This window comes from Phyllostomus hastatus, unplaced genomic scaffold (assembly GCF_019186645.2).
Source record: "Phyllostomus hastatus isolate PE091 unplaced genomic scaffold, TTU_PhHast_1.1 phas_scaffold_585, whole genome shotgun sequence".
Classification (NCBI taxonomy): domain Eukaryota; kingdom Metazoa; phylum Chordata; class Mammalia; order Chiroptera; family Phyllostomidae; genus Phyllostomus; species Phyllostomus hastatus.
Window position 1 is genome coordinate 19,835,850 of NW_025334037.1, and position 20,786 is coordinate 19,856,635.

Genomic DNA, 20,786 nt, shown 5'->3' on the forward strand with positions numbered 1-20,786 from the left:
AGCAGTTCTGCTTGTGGGACCATATCCTAAGAACCCTGAAACACTAATCCAAAAGAATCTATGTACCCCAGTGTTCATAGCAGCACAACTTACAATAGCCAAGTGCTGGAAGCAACCTAAGTGCCCATTTTGATCCACAAAGTAAATGAGTGGATCAAAAAACTATGGTACATTTACACAATGGAATACTATGTAGCAGAGAGACAAAAGGAGCTCCTATCCTTTGCGACAGCATGGATGGAACTGGAGAGCAGTATGCTAAGTGAAATAAGCTTAGGTAGTAAGGGACAAATACCATATGATCTCACCTTTAACTGGAACATAATCAACAAAAGAAAAAAGCAAGCAAAATATAACTAGAGACATTGAAATTAAGAACAATCTAACAGTAACTGGAGTGGAGGGGGGAGGGGATAATGGGGTGAAGGGTTTTCAGAACTACTATAAAGGACACATGGACAAAACCAAGGGGGAGGGTGGGAGCAAGGGAGGGAGGTGGGCTTGGCTGGGGTAGGGGAGAGTGGCGGGGAATGCAGACAACTGTAATTGAACAACAATAAAATAATTAAAAGATTTAAAAATAATTTTAAAAATTCTTTTAAAAAAGATGATAATAATGGGGGACTTCCAATCAAGATGGTGGCATAGTCAGAAATGGCTCACCTCTTTGCACAACCACATCAAACTTACAACTGAATATAGAACAACAGTCAGAACTGTCAGAAATTGAGTTGAATGGAAGTCTGACAACTGTGGAATTAAAGAAACCACATCCATCCAGCTTGGGAGGAGGGACACAGACGTGGAATGGGCTGGCCCCTCACCCTTGTGTGGTGGATAAAAATTCGGGAGGAATATCTCGAGAGCAAGGAGTCCCAGACCCACACCAGTCTGCCCAGCCTAGGGTTGCAGTGCCAGGAGGATAATCCCCACAACTTCTGGCTGCTAAAATCAGCAGGAATTGAGTTGATGGAAGAAACTTCTGGAACCCCAAGCAGTTCCTCTTGAAGAACCCACACATCAACTCACCCATTCAGACTCACTCTCTCTGGGCTCCAGCACTGGGGTAATAGCTTGAAAGGCACCAGCAGTATCCAGGGAGAGACTGAAGTGTCTGGCATCAAGGTGAGTCAAGGCCATTGTTCCTTTTCTAAACCCTCCACTCACAGAGCCAGCGAGCTGGTGCCATATCTGAGACGTGGCTAACAATGACCTGCCTTGGAGATCCCCAGAGACTCTACCCCACCCGCATTACAGGCCCACAGAAGCTGCTTTTCCATATGAATGGCTGGCCTTGCTTTATGCTTCACAACTTTTTAAATCCTCTAAAACAGGCAGTAGCTGGCCTCAGTGAGCCCCAGGCCTGGCACTAGCAACAGCCAGCCCAGATTCACAGCTTGGCTTCTCCTGGGAAGGTCCAAGCCCGGCGTAAATAGCAGCCATCTCAGATTGCTTTATAGTGCAAGTAGGGTGGTTGAAACAGGTGGGGGCTGACCCACCCAGGAAACTCCAGAGCCAACACACCCAGTGGACAGCTACAGACTGTGTCGGAGCACCGCCACCCTGCCTGATGCTCCACAGAGGGTGGGGGTTGGTGGTAAGTGGTCACAGCCAATCCTTGCAGCTGACTGGCCTGGATAAATCCCTCCTGTTGATCTGCCAATAGCAACGAAGGCTCAACTACAAGAGGAGGGTGTACTCAGCCCACACAAAGGACATACCTCAAGTACTCAGCTTGGGTGAAAGGGGAGGCTGTGCCACTGGACCCTACAGGGCACCTTCTGTATTAGGCCACACTACCGAGACACAGAGTCAAAGTAGCTCTACCTAATACATACAAACAAACACAAGGAGGCTGCCAAAACGAGGAGGCAGAAAAACATGAAAGAACAGATTAAAATTCTAGAAAAAGAGCTAAACAAAATGGAGATGAGCAATCTTTTAGCTATAGAGTTCAAAGCACTGGATATAAGGGTGCTCAAGGAACTTTGTGAGGACCTCAGCAGCATAAAAAAGATCCAGTCAGAAGTGAAGGATATACTAATTGAAGTAAAGAACAATTTACAGAGAAACAACAGTAGAGTGGATGAAGCCAGGAATCAATGATTTGGAACATAAGGAAGTAACAAACAACTAATCAGAACAACAACAAGAAAAAAGAATCCAACAAAATGAGGATAATGTAGCCTCTGGGACAACTTCAAGAGATCCAACATTTGGATAGTACGGGTGTCAGAAGGATAAGAGAAAGAGCAAGAAATTGGAAATCTATTTAAAAAAAAATAATGAAAGAAAAATTCCCTAATTTGGTGAAGGAAAATAGACATGCAAGGTCAGGAAGCACAGAGTCCCAAACAAGTTGGGCCCAAAGAGACCCAAGACTTACACTCCTAAACACAGGATAATTAAAATGCCAAAGGTTAAAGATAAAGAGGGAAACTTAAAAGTGGCAAGAGAAAATAAGTTAGTTACTTACAGGGGAGTTCCCCTAAGATTGCCAACTGGTTTCTGAAAAGAAACCTTGTAGGCTAGAAGGGATTGACAAGGAATTTTCAAAGTCATGAAAAGCAGGGATCTGTAGCCAAGATTGTTCTACCCAGCAAAGCTATCCTTTGGAATCGAAGGGCAGATAAAGAACTTCCCAGACAAGAAAACACTAAAGGAGTTCATCATCATCAAACCATTATCATGTGAAATGTTAAAGGGACTTATTTTTTAAAAAGATACAAACTATGAACAATAACATGACAAAAAATACAAAATCTTTCAACAATTGAATCTAAACAAACTAAGCCAACAAGAAGAACAGTGACAGAATCATGGATACAGACAGTGTTTTGACGGTTGCCAGATGGGAGGTGGGTATGGAGGAATGGGTGGAGAGGTGAGGGGATTAAGAAGTACAAGTGGGTATTTACAGAATAGCCATGGGATGTAAAGGACCGTATAGGAAATGGAGAAGCCAAAGAACTTCTATACATGCCCCATGGACATGATCAATGGTGTGGGGGTTGCCTGAGGGAGTGGGAGATGCTGGGGGGGTGGAGCAAAGAGGGGAAAATCAGGACAACTTGAATAGCATAATCAATAAAATATAATTTTTTAAAAAATGATAATAATGGCAACCTTTTCTGTGGGTACATGGCTAATATGTTCCATACCAAGAACTTTCTGGAAATTTGGGAGTATCTAAAAATCTAGGTTATTTTGATTTAAATGGAAACATTTTAGGCTCTATTTTTCTGTTCCTTAGGTTTCCTTCTTATTCAGTGATCGGGGGATTCCAGATGGACACAGGCACATGAACGGATATGGATCGCATACCTTCAAGCTGGTTAACATGAATGGGGAGGCCGTTTATTGCAAATTCCATTATAAGGTACATGTTGCGTTTGGGGCAAGGAGTGAAAGACTCCCACCACCCCCGTCTCCTTCCTTCTCCTGAGGATTGGGCAGAGATCAAAAAGAGCAAGGCCTCTCCAACCTTTCCCTCACTCCACCCCCAAGGATAAGGAGTATTGATCTATTTGATTAGTACTATGCGCACTTTGTTATCTACCACCTGGTCGCCATGCCCAGATAGAAGAACTGTGTGTGATCTCTTTCTGATCTCTCCTTCTCCTGTGGCCAGAGGGTAAAACCACAAAGCTGTTCATGGTCAGGCTTTCTTCTTCCGGACCCTGGTAACTCCGCCATACATACTTGGGAGAATGTTCCTTTTGTGCCAGCTTTCTGGTTCAATGTTTCTGGTGCTGGCAGGCGCGCATTGAAATTTTTTCTCTGTGGAGAGAGAAGATTGAATTTTTTATTTAGTTTCAAATGTAAGGAGTAAATACAGGCCTCTAGGCTAGGCCAAAGGAGATGTCTACCGGGTTTAGCCTAGCTTTCTGGAGTTCTCTGTTGGAGTTTAGAGTCGAGTCTTAGCAAACAGTAAAGTACAGTGCTTTGCCTTTCTTAGCTTTTAGTCATTGTTCTGAACATAGGTATCTTTTTGGGGTGTTCTGTTGGTAATACCTATCTCACCATTCTTTCAAAATTTGATGCTATCTTTCCAAAAACATTTCTTCTAACATTTAATTTATCCTTCCTTTTATTTAGCATGTATTGAGGGTATATTGTAAACAAAGAAAATAAATGAAATCAGTTACAAATGTTAAAAAATGAAAATTCTATTTTTTAAAATTTATTTTTGTACAATCAGATCAAATCAGTTACATGTGGGGAAGTTTTGAGGATGCTTTTAATTAATAAAAGTATTTCCTCTTTTTAAAAGATTTTATTTATTTATTTTTAGAGCGAGGGGAAGGGAGGAAGTGAGAGAGAAACATCAATGTGTGGTTACCTCTCACGTGGCCCCCACTGGGCACCTGGCCTGCAACCCAGGCATGTGCCCTGACTGGGAATCGAACTGGCGACCCTTTGGTTCGAAGCCCGTGCTCAATCCACTGAGCTACACCAGTCAGGGCAGTATTTCCTTTTTTAAAAAGTTTTATTTATTTACTATTAGAGTGAGGGGAAGGAAGGGAGAAAGGGAGAGAAACATCCACAGGTGAGAGAAACTTCGATCTGTTGCCTCTCCCATACCCCCACCCCGGGCCCTAGCCCACAACCCAGGCCTGTGCCCTGACCGGGAATTGAACAGGTGACCTTTTGGTTTGCTGGATGATGCCCACCCCACAGAGCCACGCCTCAGGGCTTAAAGTGTCTTAAAAGGCTCTCTCTTAGTATGATATTGGCATTTGTTAGAATAAGCAATAGTCCAAGAGAACCTCTGGCTGCTTAAGAACTTATTTCCAAATACTACTGCTAAAGTAAGAAGAGCCAGAAGTGGGCTCATGACAATATGGACTCACTCTTTAATGACATCGCAGAGACCTGTTTCCCCTGTCCCGGCAGTAGTTATCTGAACAGCTTGTGCAGATAGAGCAACAGGAGAAGTGTCACCCCGCTTTACACTTATGACTTGGGTCTGTAATCTCCGGCACAGAACACGTCGGCTTGTCGTTGGCCCACTGGCCTGTAATCGTCCAGAGGAGCAGTGGTGCAGCCGAACTCAAGGGTTGTGTCTGGGATGGCTAGCCCGGTCGGTGGCTTTGCAGTCAGGCCAGTCAGAACTCGGATCTTGCTTCCTCTGGGTATCTGTGACTTGGCGTGTAATTGAAAGTGCTCTGAGCCCCAGTTTTGTCTGTGTAATTGGGATAATCATGCCAGCTGTCCAGGGTCCTGGAAAGATCGGATTGCATCTGGGTCTGTTCAGCAGGGGGCCCTGAGATTGCCTGAACTCCACATAGATTCATCAGCCTGGATTATTCTGACCTAAGAGTATTCTTTTCTAAGCCCAAGGGATTTAATTAAACTCATAAAGGTATTGCAATGTTATTGTATAATTTAATGCATGAGCTCTCTGTCTGATCTGCCAATGGTGACCTCCATCTTTCAATCCTGGCTTTGTTTCTGGTCTCATAATAAGAAGGGTTCAGATCATGCTGCAGGCTGGAGTGAGTTGGGATTTCTGGGGTCGCAGTGGACCAGCCTTCAGAGCTAACTTTCGCTGAGGAAGTCTTTCTGTGGAGCTTGGCTTAATGGGGATCTTGTAAAGTAAGATACAGGTGGGAAATTTATTGAAGATCAGTATGGATATTAGGAGCACTTTTGAAAGTGACTTGACTTCTTTGGGTCTTAATAGCTTGTTCGGAAAGTCAGAATGCTAACTTCATCTGCTCATAGTCAGAGAACTGTTTCAGAGTGGCTGGGCTGAATGAGATTCTTTTGAGATCTGTGAACTAAAATTCTATCATTTCTTTTTTTTAAAAAGAAAGTATGGGGTGGAGGGCTACTAGCTAAGCATTAGCTACAATCTCAGTAACTGATTTGAACTATTATAAAACAAAATTTAAAAGTTGCTTCACGTAGGAAAGTTCTTTAATTTTTAAAATTATTTGTTCATTTGAAAAATGTATTTTGATTTTTTTCTGATTTGAAAAGTAACATGAGTATAAAAATTCAAATAACAAACACTTTGGAAAACAGTTTTGAAGTTCCTCAAGAAATTAAATATAAAGTTACCATATGATCCAGCAGTTCCATTTTGAGATAAATATACTAAAAAAATCCACTGAATTGGACACTTTAAAATGGTTACAATGATAAATTTTATGCCCCAAATTGTTTTGGCTTGTCTAAAGACATCAATACAGCATTCTTTATAGGGGGGAAAGATTGAAAGTAAACTATATGTCAACAATTTTAAAAATTCAAATAATACAGAATGCAAAAAGGGAAAGATAGGACTTATTTTAAATATTAATTGTATAGCTGGGCTCCCTAGACATTTAAAAGAATGTGGATAATGAAGTAGAATTTCTTGTTGACAAATTCATGTTTGTGTCAGACCGAAGAGGGGGATTGTTGCTAGAAGGAAGGCCCAGCCTCAGAGTAGTGTCGCTCATCGTCCTGCGATGAATCCCCGAGTGGAGTTCACTCGCTGTGCCCGTGAGTTTCAGTGTGAGCTTTTTTTCTTTCGTTCTGTAGACTGACCAGGGCATCAAAAACCTTTCGGTGGAAGATGCAGCAAGACTTTCCCAGGAGGATCCTGACTATGGCCTCCGGGATCTTTTTAATGCCATTGCCACGAGCAACTACCCCTCCTGGACTTTCTACATCCAGGTCATGACATTCAGTCAGGCGGAAACTTTTCCATTTAATCCATTTGATGTTACCAAGGTAAGTCAGCCAACAACCAAGTTATTTTCTTGTTAAAAGTGTCTTTGTACCTAATTTTAACAAGTCTCCAGTCCCGCATTCACTGTGGCTGGGAAGTCGTGTATACGATGTGGTGGGACCACGTGCCAGCCTCCTGGCCTGTGAGTGAGTGCTCGCCAGCCCCTCCCTTCCTGCTCCTGGCTGAGACGTTCCCTGAGCTCCCCAGGGTGGCCTGATACATTGTCATTATCAGGGAACAGTTTTGAAAAGCCGATGTACTTTTGCCCAGGGAAAGTGTCAATGTTTACTCTTGACTGTTGTGAAAGATTTAACCAATGCACTAACCTTAAATTCTTATCATTTTATTGGATTAAACATTATTATTTTTACTTACTATGATTATGTCTGCAAGCTGGTATTTTTCTGTGGGCACTTTAGTTTCCTGCAGTTGGCTGTCTGGTAATTATGTATGTCACCTTATTTTTAGGTTTGGCCTCACAAGGACTACCCTCTTATCCCAGTTGGTAAACTGGTCTTAAATCGGAATCCAGTGAATTACTTTGCTGAGGTTGAACAGCTGGCCTTTGACCCAAGCAACATGCCTCCTGGCATTGAGCCCAGCCCTGACAAAATGCTTCAGGTAAACCCGGTGGATGGAGAGGCACCGTGGCGGGAGTACGTGCAAGTGTGCATGTGCACATGCTCACACACACACACTCAAACACACACTGTGCAATTTGTCTGAGGCACGAGCTAGCCCTTAACCTTTAATTAAGCTGAGTCCTTAGTTTATGTGGGACTGACTAAGACACTTTGAGATGGGCATTGCAGTATAGGCCAGATTTCATAGTAGTCCCTCAGTATGTTAAGACTGACATTTGGTCCCTTAATTTGAAAGAAGTTACCCTAGAACTGCCCCAGGTATTTGTAAAGAAAGTGCTCTTCCTTCGGGTTGGAACTAACCGGAGGGAGTATTTTCAGTTGAATGTAACACCTTGGTCAACATCATTCCACTCGTTTCCCCTTCCGTGGTGGTACTTGAATGTTTCCATCAGTAAAAAGAGACCCGGACATGGTTTTTCACAAACTACATTTTCATTGTCAGCGATTAAAGGCCGTGTTTATTTGTCTCGAATGTTCTGAGGCATTCGGTACTTTTTCTTCACTCTTTGGCATGTGCTTTTGTGTGTACAAAGTCAAAATTGTTCTTTGGAGTAGACGTCAGCAGAAAGCTAATTGGTTTAATAATTGTTGAGAATCAATGGTTTTGGGTTTTGGACTATGGTCATGAACCAAAAGTTAAAGATTGTAATGAGGGGTCAGACTGCAGTGACCGGTGGCTGCTTCGGACGTGAGCATGTGACTCCAGGTCAGGTGTCACTCCTTGGAGGCAAACGAGGGGTCCCCTGTTTCCCTCAATAATAACTTTTTCTGCTTTGCCAGTGGGAACATCTGGGGCACTTATAGAAAATAAGTTTTTCATTAGTTTTTGTTATAGTATTACCTCATGTAAATGGAATACCTATCTATGTGTGTGATAGACTGTCCTGGCGGCTGTAGCAGATCCAAAACACATGATGTCATGGAAGGTGGAATGCTGTGCTGAGTCAGGGAAGCTTGTCTGACAGGAGATGATGACAAAGATTCCAGAATGAGGTAGCACTGGAGGTGGCTTTTGGGTGAGGCCTAGATTCAAGCTGATGGCGGGGGATGGCCCTGCTGTGTCCATTTCCCAACCTTGGCTCTCCATCGTGTGTGGGGTGGGTTTGCTCTACAAGCACCAGGCTGCGCACAAGCAGAAGTAAATGACAGAGCTACCTCCAGGAGCTGTGAGGGCTCAGGAGCACCTTTTGTCCTGCTGGTAAAGTTAGAGCACAGCTTAGTCTGTTTTGAGCTAAAGGAGGCACTCGGCTCCCAAACTGTTAATGGACCTCAGCCGTGGCTGCACGGCCAGTCTTGTAAATGTTACCCTAGACTATTGGAAACGATCGTGGGAGGTAGAGACACTCAGCCAAGAGCAAATTGTTGGCAGGGCAGTGAGACTGGATTGAGCATGCACTGGTATGAGGGATTGGGCACAAAATAATTTCGTAAGTTGCTGTTTTCAACTTGATTTTTATTTTGGCTCACAGAGTTAGGAATGTAATAATACTCTTTCAGATTCAAAGTCAGTGATAAAGTCTGTGCAGGAAGACTGCTCAGAGAGTACAGCTTTGAATAATGAGAATATTTAAATAGCTGGATACTCTGCAGAGTTAATCAAAGCCTTTTGTTTCAACACTAGTAACTTCAAGAACTCTTAAAATGCATACCAAGCTGCCTTAGTAAATAACTGAATTTGATCTTTGATTCAGGACCTGTGGCATTGGAGGGCCATCGTGATGAACCACGGCTTTCTTCGTGTCGTGCTTCGTTCATAACTAGAAAGTCTTGGACCTCAGAAGTGTCTCTGACACAAATTAAAATGCAACACGAGAGTGGCTTTTTGTGTAATTTACTGCACAGCTGGCTGTGTAGAAATGTGCTTCTCTTGTTAATGCACACAATGTCCGTCTCATTTACGACTGCAGGGCCGCCTTTTCTCCTATCCCGACACTCACCGCCACCGCCTGGGACCCAACTACCTTCAAATACCCGTCAACTGCCCCTTCCGGGCGAGACTGGCCCACTACCAGCGCGACGGCCCCATGTGCGTTCTCGACAACCAGGGTAAGCCCACAACACTCGGCTCCTGCTGTGAGGGCAGAGGGCACAGCCACGCGGAGGCTGGGGCAGCAGGCTGGTGGTTTTCAGTCTGGCCCCCGGGGACCTCCTGCTCTGTGCGGGCAGGGGCTCCACAGGCGCTTCTGCCAACCACATAAGTGTTGCCCAGCAATGCAGGTTTGACCTGTCCGAGGACTCTCCACACTATTATCTAAGTATTTCCCTTGTTTTATTGAGAGTTCCACCTCTGATTTTCCTTGTCATCCATCCTGTCGTGAAAGACAGGGAGAAGGAACTTTCACACTGATTATAAGTGGAGTAGCATCTAACATAGACGCTCAGTTTTAAAGATTCTTCCCAAGTGGGCACTTCCTTAAATTACCAGGGTTTAGAATCCTGGAAGTCCAGAAGTCAAGAGTTCATGGTCCTCTGCGCTTCTTCCAGGCCCGTGGAGGAGCAAGACTAGCTAGATTCGTAGGGGGTGGGGTAGGTTAGAAATAGAGGATACAGAGCAAGTCCAGGGATTCTCCTACACCAGTTTTTGTTCAGTGAACATAATTGAACTCCTATAAATCAACTGGTGAGATGAGACTACTGCATTTTGTTTCTTGAGGCCCATTTATCAAATCTGTGTTTTTTTTCTTTTAACTACATTTTCAGGTGCCATGTACAAATAGCTTCTGTTTCTAATTATTCTTCTAATTAGAGAATGCTTAATTTATGGGCTTTTTCTTTTAACTACATATTTGAGTGCATGTATGAACAGCTTCTATTTCTAATTATTGTTTTAATTAGAGATTGCTTAATGAATGTTTTTTCCTTTTAATATTCCACAGTTTAATACAGATCTTAGTTTTCTTTTTTACTTTCACATTTAGGATGCGTGTTTTAGTGACAGGCTGCTTACACTGGTCCTCTCAGAAATTTTACTACTCAGTTATATTGATAGCCCTAGATGTCTGTATTGGAACAAAGTTAATTTTTCTGTTATAAAAATAATACATGTGCTGTAAAGAAAATTTGGAAACTGTGAGGTACAAAGAGAAGGCAGAAGAAAAAACTCAGTTGTAGTCCCAACACCCAAAGGCCACAACTGTTAACATTTTGCCATATTTCTTGCCAGTCTTTTCTCTGTATATTTTTATACATTTAAGATTGCTTTGAATATATAATTCTGGGCCATGCATTTGATACCATTGTCACTAAACCTTTTCCATGTATTTAACAAGGTTACACGCTCACCAACTGGTTATATTGGTTGGTCACTGTGTTTCTGCTTCTCTAGGGATGAGAGTGGTACTGAGTACATTATTGCTCAGAGTAATTGGTGCTGTGTCTTCTGCATTTTTGTTCTAAAGTGATTTTTTTCCCACTCATATTCCTTGGTCCTTTTGTCATTGAGGCTGGCTGTTAGTGAGAGTTGTTCACTTGTGAAGAGTTAGAGAAGTTCGTGTGTATTTTGGAACTTTTTTCATAAGTAACTGCTTCATGTTTGCCATTCTTGTTTACCGTTATGGTGGTACACGTGTGGAAAACCACTTGTGGATGGATTTGCTGTACCACTTGCCTCTTTGTTTTAAAAGCAGAGCATTTGGGCTGTGCGCTTAAAGTCCGATGCAAGTGCTTAATTGTTCCCAACAGTCAATGACTTGAAGACAACTCCCACTTTGAATAAAGGCCAGAGCTTATTTGGAAATAGAATTTAAAAATTACTCAACTAGGCACATTTCAAAGAGCTACTGCTTAGTGGAGAAAACCCCATGGTGACTGGTTATTGGAGCACCTTGTTCTCCATACAGATGTGGCTGACCTAGAATGGGTTTCTCGAGCTAATGACTGGGCTGCATAATAGTATGCTGTCCTCTCTCTTCCTGCGTGCCCTCAGTACCTTGATAAATGTGATTAGTAGGCACCCCCTGTCTATCCACTCTGCATAATCGGCTCGGGCAGTGTGCTGGGTAAAATTCCAACCCCAGACGGGTTTGTTCCAACCACTTAGTTTCTAGGCCACTCCTTTCAGGCAGGGTGTGTTCAGACAGTTATCGCTTCTGCTCATGTCAGCGGGAGAACAGTATAGTTGGGAAAATAAATATGCCAAAATAGAAAAAAACCTTCATTTTTTTCCAGAAGTCATACCAAATGTTTTGATTATATTTTTCACTTAAAGTCCAAATAAATGAGTGCTGACATTTAGAAGTATCAAAGTTTTAAAAATCCCCTTTTTTATTTATCTGTGGAAGAAAGTAAAAGTGAAGCTAAAATTGAGTAAAGTCGTAATCCATAGAGGAGAGATGCTAGACTTTAATGAAAAGCAGAGTGTGGAGTGGGGATGCGGTGCGCACTGGAAGGGCGGAACGTCTGAGAACCCAGAGCTCTAGTACCGGACCCACCACGAGTTACCTTGTGGCTTCGCAGCAGCTGAGCTCTCAGGGCTCAGTCCCTGCAGGAGCAGAGCTGGAACTCTGAGTTGCCCCCAAGAATTCTGTGCTTCTGTGTTTGCACTGAGCCTAAACCTACATGAAATCCTAAAATTTGAAATGTGTCTTTGGGTCTCGTTTCTATGGGGGTCAAATCAAACCTGCATAAATGTATTTGTACTGGCAAGCGTCAGATTTCACAGATTAGATCCGTTGAAGTGTTCGAGGGGAATCTGAGATCTCTTCCTTAGGACTCAGAGTGAAACAGCCCATGCGAGCGTCTGGAAGATGGCAGTATTCTGTAAGAATCTGAGTATTGCCTGTAGGTAAATGTGGCACATTAAAAATAACGTGTATAACATGTATTGTGAGTATATGTGTGTGTGTGTTTGTAGACTTCCTTTTTCTGATCTCTCTGAGTGAACCCGTGTGGCTCGCCCTTGCAGGCGGAGCTCCCAACTACTACCCCAACAGCTTCAGCGCCCCTGAGCACCAGAGGTACTCCCTGGAGCACAGCACCAAGCAGTCCGGGGAAGTGCGGCGCTACAACAGTGCGGACGACGACAATGTCACGCAGGTACTGACCGCTTTGTCTGCTGCGGGACTCACTTAACCGTTCCGCTTCTCTGTGTCTGCTGATTCCCCCCCTCCAAGTCTCTGGTATGTCTTCAGTTGAATTCAGGGAAGACACCTCTAATCAGAAATCAATCCCTTTTATCAGACGGGGTTGATGAGTTGTGTTACTCTGTTCTTTCAGTTCAGGTATGACACATTTCAGTTCCTCTAAGTTTTATTGAGGGGATAAGGTGGGGGCCACTGGGGAAGAAATGATCTCATGGAAATCTAAGAAATGGGCGAGGAAAGCTTCAGCACAGCCAAATCTAAGAATCTGGGCAGGACTGATGGATTTAAGGGACTAGAGCTGGATGTAGGAGCCTCCCTCGCAAGAGTGCAGGTGTTCCCACTGTGGGGCTTACCAGTCACACGGCCCCGCTACTCCGTCTGCCTGCTTCTGCTTTCCAGCACTTCCCTCCACTCCGCCTCGGAGCTTCTGCTTTAACATGGCTGTGGCTTGGCGGTGGCCGTGGCCTAACTGTTCTTCATGGCTTCTTTCTCCGTATGGTACCCGTTTTCCGACCTCTTTTACTTCTCTCATTGCTTCTGTATCAGGTTCCGGAGAGAGGGTGTCAGATTGACCTGACTAATCTTTTCATTCTAGGTTGCCTCACTGGCCTTTGGCCAGCTTATAGTTAACTGCCCTGGGTCACGTCCTGACCTCTTTCCAAGGACCTGTGGCTGCCTGAGGGCTGTTCTTTCAGCAGTTGCGTGAAAGAGGCCCTTTGACCTCAGAGAGCAGCCTCCTCCTGAAAGTGTTCAGTGCAACTTAAACCACACACAGAAAAGAATAACGTTACAAAGTGTAGCCTTCCGATAGCTCTGCTTGGGTAGTTGGTGTTAAACTTAGTATTTAACTAAGAATAGGACTGATTTCTACTTTCTCATTTTGTAAATGTGGGTTTCAAGTAAAATATACTTATATATGTGAATTAATACACCGTAAAGGTATCTTTATTTGAAAGACACTTATGTGTATACATGTATGTGTACATAAAAAAGAAGACACTTGTTGTAGGATATAAACCACATTTAGTTGAAATTAAACATCTCCTGAGAGGCCTTTTATATTAACGGCATTATTCTTCGTATGCAGGTATACCAAGTATATTACAATACAATTCCTGCCTCTCAAAGAATTTGGCCTAATGAGGTATATTCCAGTGTTAAACTAACAAATATAACCTCTGCAAAAATTAATTTGAATTGTGAGGCTGTTGCATACACATTAAGAATTATAAGATAATCATAGCTTATTGAGAGAGATCCTTATCACTATGTAGAACTCATGTTTTTAAGCAGTGATGATACCGCTCATAGGTTTATAGCATAATCCTGCAACAAAAAGAATCATAAGGGAACTCAATAAGAAGGCCCGGGTTCATACTCTCAAAAATGATTTACTTGGACTTCCACTTCTGGCTTATTGCAGATTAGCTTGTGTCAGACCCAACCTTTCATGGGGGACATTGGAAAGCTAGACAAAATGCAAAAAGCATCTGTTTGAAGGCTTTGGAAAGCCTAGCAGAGCAACAAGGATTTGAGGAGCCAAGACCTTGGACAGAAAAGTAGTGTAGAGGTGTGAGCTCGGCATTCGGTGTTCTTTCTGACAAGGCATTTGTTCCTTTGTGAGCACTGGCCAGGATGCTGAGCAGAATTTACCGCATTTTTATGGGGCTGGAGGGATAACAGTTGGAGTTCAGGGCCCGTGAAGGGGGAGGCCTTCCGTTAACATTCAGGCTTTTGGTGGGAATCCCTAACGGACGTGCCTGAGAGTAAGGGAGTACCTGAAAGAAGCTTACCTTCCCAAAGACTGAGACACAACTTCGCATCAGCCCAGTCTCAGCCTGGATCAAGGAGACCTCGTTTTATCCTACCCGCGTGCCAGAAGCAACATAGCTCTTTGGAGGAAAGTAGGGCCTCAAATTAGTTCTACGTTTTTTCATATCAAATGACCAGCATTCAGTCATTACCAGGCATACCCAAAACATAAGACCTTATGTCTGAAAACCAGGAGGGCAAAAAACAAACCAGACAATAGAAACAAGCCTACTGGAGATCCAGATGGTGGAATTGTCAGATACAGGTTTTGAAATAACTGTGAATAATATGTTCAAAAAATAGATGACACCATGGAGAGTTGAACAAGAGAACTTGAATCTGTATAGCTTACTATATAGTAAGAATTGAATGGACATGCTGAACTGGAAAATGCAACTGAAATGAATAACTTAGTAAATGGGTTTAAAAGGAGATGAAACACAACTGAAGAGGATATGAGTAAACTGGACCATAGAGCAGCAGATATGATCAAGACCAGCTCAGGAAGAGAACAAGAACTTCTCTTTATTACAACACATCATTTAGAGACTGCAAGGCAAGCCACAGAGTGGGACAATGTTGTTTCACAGATGACTCACGTACAGATTATGTGAAGAACTACAGAGCCATAAGAAAAAGACAGACAAATGAATGGAAACATTGGCAAGAGACATGAATAGGCATTTGCAAAAGAGGATATCCAGAAAGGTGAAAAACATGGAAAGGCGGTTTTCCTTACTAGGGATGTGGAAATTTAAACCACAAAGAAGCACCTCTAGAAGCACACCAGAGGGGCTGGGAGGAAAAAGACTGACCGTACCAAGTGTTGGTAAGAATGAAGAACAACTCTGACCGTCACATAATGAAAATATTCCCCAGAGATGATTTCGGGCTACCGATACGATGTCACCGAACCTGTGGCATTGGGCAGTGATGTTCATTGTCCTGCTTTCATGCACTGTTTCTGCCATAGAGGCAACAGTAGACACCAATGATATCAAGAATACAGGAGTATGTAATAATTGGGACGTGATGTTTTGAGGATTTATTACTTTTGTTTGTAATGTCATTTATTTATTTACTTGTAAGTTTATATGACAACTTTTCATAATGGCTGTATTTAACAAGTCACTCACAGAATTTCTAAAAATTCAGTAATTCCTAAAAATTCGGCTCCCATGAACAAGCTACCTGCCGCACACCACTGGAGTTTCAGGACCAGATTTCTTCTAGTTCAGGGTGGTGTTGGGTTGGCCAAAAAGTCTGTTAACTTTTATCCGTAAAATAAAAGACATGTTTCTCATTTTCACCAATAACTTTACTGATTTGGATATTGTGAGTATGTCGGCTGTGTCCTGCTATTGGCTTCTAGTGGGTGGAGGCCAGGGGTGCGGGTAAACATCTTCCAGTGCATAAGATGGCCCCACAGCAAAAATGATTTGGCCAGAAAGTCAATAGTACAAGAAACTTCTCAAACCCATTTTTGACACGTTTGATCAGTCACTGCACCAATCTTTTTTTGTGTTTCAGTTGCATTCTTACCTTTCTTGAAATAATAAAGCATAATACATCGGAAATATTGCTTGTTTTCTTCCATCTTCAATATTAAAATGGCTGCACAAAAATTCACCAATTTTGATTTTTTTAATGCAGCTGATATGACAGCTGTCACAATACAGTCTAAAAAAATTGTTTCAAGTGAAGTTAAAGACACTAAGCACTACTAGAGCCATTGTACAGAAAAAACTGAACGAACCTTTTGGCCAACCCAGTAGACTGAGGTAACGTAGGAGGCTGCCTACTTCTCACACGTATGTGTTAGATTCAAAATGAAATTTAAAAAAATGTCATTAACAAACAAGGAAGTGAAAAAGTGAAACATCTCCAGCTCCCAGAAATGAAAAAGAAATCAAAGCAGTGTGTGAACATTGAAGGTATGAGTTATTTCATGGGCGTAACTAAACCCTATTTACATCTTATTAAGATTTTACGCCTCCGAGAGGCTAGGTGTTGGGGCCTCCGGCTTCATGTATTGCAGGGAGCTAACACTCAGCTCTTGACATAATGATGGTAACCAGGATCTGGCATTTCTTTGGAAAAACTACCCGCCAGGCTGAGGATGCATCTTGGAAGCATGTGGGCTCTAGATGGAAGCAATCAATCCTGATGTGTTGGGGTCTTTCTCCTGTGCTGTGCTCAGGTGAGGTCCTTGCATTCTTGTCCCACTTTCGGCCACACGGAGCCCTGAACCAAGAAGCAAGTGAGTTAGTAAGTGTTGTTAGGCCTCTGCTGATATGATGAAGAAAAATTACCACATGAAGAGACCTTCACAACTCAGACACATTTGGAGCTTCAGCAGACGATAACTCCTATTGAAAATGAGTCACGTGGAAAAATCACATACAGGGAAATCCAATGCCCTGTGAAACTGCACGTGCGGCAGACGGAAGAATTATACACAATAGAGTACGAGAAGGTTTGAAATAAAGCACCGTGACAGCATTCAAGGAGCTACAGAAAAGAATATTATCCATAAGACAAGAGTAGGAAGTGGGAAAACAAAAACAGGTAGATTTGAAAAAGAACTAAACAGAAAATCCTAGAAACAAAAAATATAATCTTTGAGCTAAAACCACAACAGATACAGTGACTCAGTGGGTGTGTAAATAATATGTTATATACAGCTGAAAATTAGAAAGTGATTTGGAGACCGATCTGAGGAAATCCCCATGATATGGTACTTTGATTAGAATGTGTTATTATCAAAGTCTGATTTCTGAAGTTTGTATCAGATTTAAACGTTGCTTAAATTAAAAAAAAAACTTTATTATGGCCTGTTTCATAACTTACTTAGAAAAGCTATGAGTGCTTCAATATTTTATAAATGATATTTTGAACAATTGGGTATTTTTGGATTTTATAAACATTAATAGAGCAATACATAGAACAGATGGTACTCAGTAAATAGGTATTTGTTGAATGAGTGAATGAATGAATGAATGAAATTTTAGGTTGAAATTATACCTTGTACTTTAGAAATGGTTGATTCTGGAGATGAGCAGAGGCTATTAGGACTCATACCTGAGACTTAGCTCTTATTTTTTATTTTAATCTATTGGCTATATATTTTAGAGGTAAACCCAGTAATCTAAGGAAAAAACCACTATTAACATCTATGTGCTCCAAGAAATCTTGGCCTTTGAATAACTAAGGATATGTAAATAAATTAGGGTTTTTTCCTCTGTGATTCTGGGCATGGAATTGAACAAAAATTATGCTGTGCTAACTGTACATTTGATGATAGTTTGTACATTCTTGACTCGTCAGTATGAAGAATGGGTTGGGATTTTTAACTGTAGGCTATATTGCATTGTGTTTATGAGACTTGTTAGCAGTGACAACAAAGGACATTATTAAATAACAGGAGCTATTATCAACAACTGAATTCCTCCTATTTTGGTTAAAATCAGACAAAACAAAAGGTGAGGGACTCAACACAAATAACACTTTCAACAATAATTTAAAATTATTCTTAAATTCTGAAAACTCATTTTTATGCAAATGGGGAAGTCTCACTTTCTCATTTCAAAAGTAGCATATTGGGTGAGCTTTGTCTGTGATGAAGGGGCTACTCGATTTTTCTCACTGTATTTTCATTGAGCAGGTGCGGACGTTCTACGAGAGCGTCCTGAATGAAGAGGAGAGGAAGCGCTTGTGTGAGAACATCGCAGGCCATCTGAAAGACGCGCAGCTCTTCATTCAGAGGAAAGCGGTGAGTGGTGCTGTGGAAGCTGAAGGGTGACCTCTGCTGGCTGGAGAAGAGAGTGCAGCTGTGTGAGAGAACCCTTGAAAGGAGGTGTCCTTTCTATTTTACTTGAGCTAAGCACACTTCAAAAAATTTGAACTAAGCTCCAATCAGCCTCCGATTACTTTCTCTCCAATGAATATGGCATATCCATTGGTCCTTAGCTCTTTGTCCAATGTGTATTTAGTTGAGTTCAGGGGGAATTCTCTCCTACGCTGTTTTATTTGACTGTGGCCAAGTTCTGTGCAAGAGAATAATATTCAATATGAAGATGTGGGTCCTGTCACAATTTTGCTTTGAATTTGGATGGTAAAAAATTCAGGTTACATTTCTGTGGTTTCAAGTCTGCCTAGCCACTTAATGTCGTGACACTGACCTTCCTTCAGAAGCTACTGGAGACTTGCATGTTTTCAAGGGTGAGAACTGAGCTGCTTCCAAAGGTCAGGCCGAGCTTCTGAGCGACGGGGCCACGTCTTTTTGGTGGCACTCATGGTGCTGTGTGAAGTTTCCTGGCCTGCCACGGGAGTAAGCTTCTTGTAAAGAAAAGCTTACAAGAAACTCCACTATTTTGGAAACGGCACTATTTCCTTGTCTCCTGGGTGCTGCTTCTGTGTTCGCAGGGGCAGCTGGGCTGGCAGCTGCCGGGATGTGTTCAAAGGCCTGGAGACAAGCACTAGCAGGCGGGGCACCCTCTTTGTAGGCAAAGTTCTCTGTCTATAACTACCTTTTACGAGTGTGTGTAACACTACCCCTTTAAGTCTTTGTGGTGCAGTGTGCTTTCTGCTCTCTCCAGCGGGGTGCCTGACAGTGGCCCGGTGAGATCGCTGGGGCAGGTTTTATCGTACCTCACTGACGAGAGTGATTGAGGCGGCTTGCAGGGAGCACACTCTTGGCATACTTCTCACATGCGCTGAAGCTGTTAGGCTCCACGTATATTTATGACACCCCACCTCTCCCCGCTGTCTGCTGGGGCCCAGCCGTGATTGGGAATTCCTGCTTGAAGTGTGTGGAATTGCCCAGCAAGTGCCAGTGACTTTGTATACTTTAAATTGAGGCAGTGGGCCCGTTTCTTAACACAAACCACTACAGCCCGAGTTTCTCCGAGGTCGGCTCTTTACCAGCAGTCGGCGCAGTTTGCCTCACATGCCTCTTTCTCACAATAGCCTGTGAGGTAGAGGACGCTCTCTGCCTCATCTTACGGCGGGTGGGCACGCTCAGCAGGTTGATCAGTGTATGTCCGAGTTCCCACTGGACCCCCAGTCTTACTCTGTGTTGCTAGTCCCTGTGTGGTTCTACTTCCCGAGGAAGCGCCCTTCCTCCCCTGGCCTAGGAGGGACTGAGGTCACGTGTACATTTATTTTCAGGTCAAGAACTTCAGTGACGTCCACCCTGAGTATGGGGCCCGCATCCAGGCTCTGCTGGACAAGTACAACGCCGAGAAACCTAAGGTGAGCCCAGTGCAACCTGGCTGGGGCGGAGCCTGCGTGTCCTGGCTTAGACTAGGCTAGTCTGGTTTCCTTCCAGGATGACTCTGCTCAGGGGCAGCTGTTAGGCCTCTTGTGCAGTTGTTCAAAATCTCATGTGAGATGTAGAGAACTCACGTGCCAAAACACATACTCTTCGTTTTAGCTCTGGACTGTGTTAGATAGTTTAAGGTGAAAATGAGTTCTGAATTATTATTTTCATCGGAGTTAAAGCTAAGGTAAACATCAGGTTGCCGCTGCTGAGTGAGTTCATTGACCTGCTGGTCTTGTTCTTTTAAAACAGAATTCGATCCACACCTTTGTGCGGCATGGGTCTCACTTGGCTGCAAGGGAGAAAGCTAATCTGTGAGGGGCGAGCCCTGGTCTGATGCCAAGTTGTTCCCCGCCTGTGAAGCAAAGCATGGTATTCACACCCGTAATCCTCACCGCTGGACAGAAGATTCTCCTAGGCTAGATGAGCAAATGCAAGTCTTTAAAAATAGTAATCCAGGTTTCTATAACAAATAATGCAACAATGGCTTTTAATGCTATTTCCCTAGGGGAAATGAAGGTAAGGGCGTAACAATCATTTAAAAGAAACATGTATTTGCTTTTGACAATGGGTTGGATTATTTGCTTACAATGACTAGAATGACAGTCTCTAGCAGCAATATAATTTTATTTGATAAGAAAAAAATCTTGGTGACAATATGTTTACATATCATCTCATGGCCTATTATATAAAAATATGATTGTAATTATATGTGAAGAAAAGATCAAGATAATCCACTTAGAAATTTAATTTTTCTAAGTTTTCTATCAGAGAAACACACGTAATGCCTTAATGTCTTTTGAAAATAACTTCAATACCATCATGGTTTAATGCTTATTTCTTCTTGGAACTGATCAGATAATAAACAAAGCAACAACTTGGAATTACATGTATGGTGATACAACATTGATTTTACAATAGAATGATTTGTAATTGTTACCTTTTTACAATAAAATAATCTGTACATAAGAAGAATGGTATTTGATTGCTTTCTGCTCCATATATAACTTGGAATATTCCATCAGACTCCGAATCTGACTATCATCTGGTGCTTACCCTTAAAATGGAAAAAAACCAATATGATGAGGATACTGTGTTATTTGTTTAGTTTAAATCAATCGCCTTTAGACACTGGGGACCAGAACTTCAACTCTGTTGCGAAGACAGCAACCTTCCCAACTTGGAAAATCACTTGCACCTCCTGTCCA

The 20,786-nt window shown here is 42.5% G+C and overlaps 1 protein-coding gene across 1 annotated transcript in view; it reads left to right on the forward strand.

Moving 5' to 3' along the window:
* The window catches only part of CAT (catalase), a 36,876-nt gene extending 16,329 nt beyond the window's left edge, over nt 1-20,547 (forward strand). Inside the window, exons 6-13 of the mRNA XM_045825204.1 lie at nt 3,254-3,379; nt 6,532-6,723; nt 7,190-7,342; nt 9,273-9,411; nt 12,269-12,399; nt 17,923-18,030; nt 19,428-19,511; nt 19,831-20,547. Of these exons, the coding sequence (XP_045681160.1) occupies nt 3,254-3,379; nt 6,532-6,723; nt 7,190-7,342; nt 9,273-9,411; nt 12,269-12,399; nt 17,923-18,030; nt 19,428-19,511; nt 19,831-19,896 (999 nt within the window). The 3' untranslated portion in view covers nt 19,897-20,547. The remainder of the gene's footprint in view (nt 1-3,253; nt 3,380-6,531; nt 6,724-7,189; nt 7,343-9,272; nt 9,412-12,268; nt 12,400-17,922; nt 18,031-19,427; nt 19,512-19,830) is intronic.
* Nucleotides 20,548-20,786: the final 239 nt, after the last annotated feature.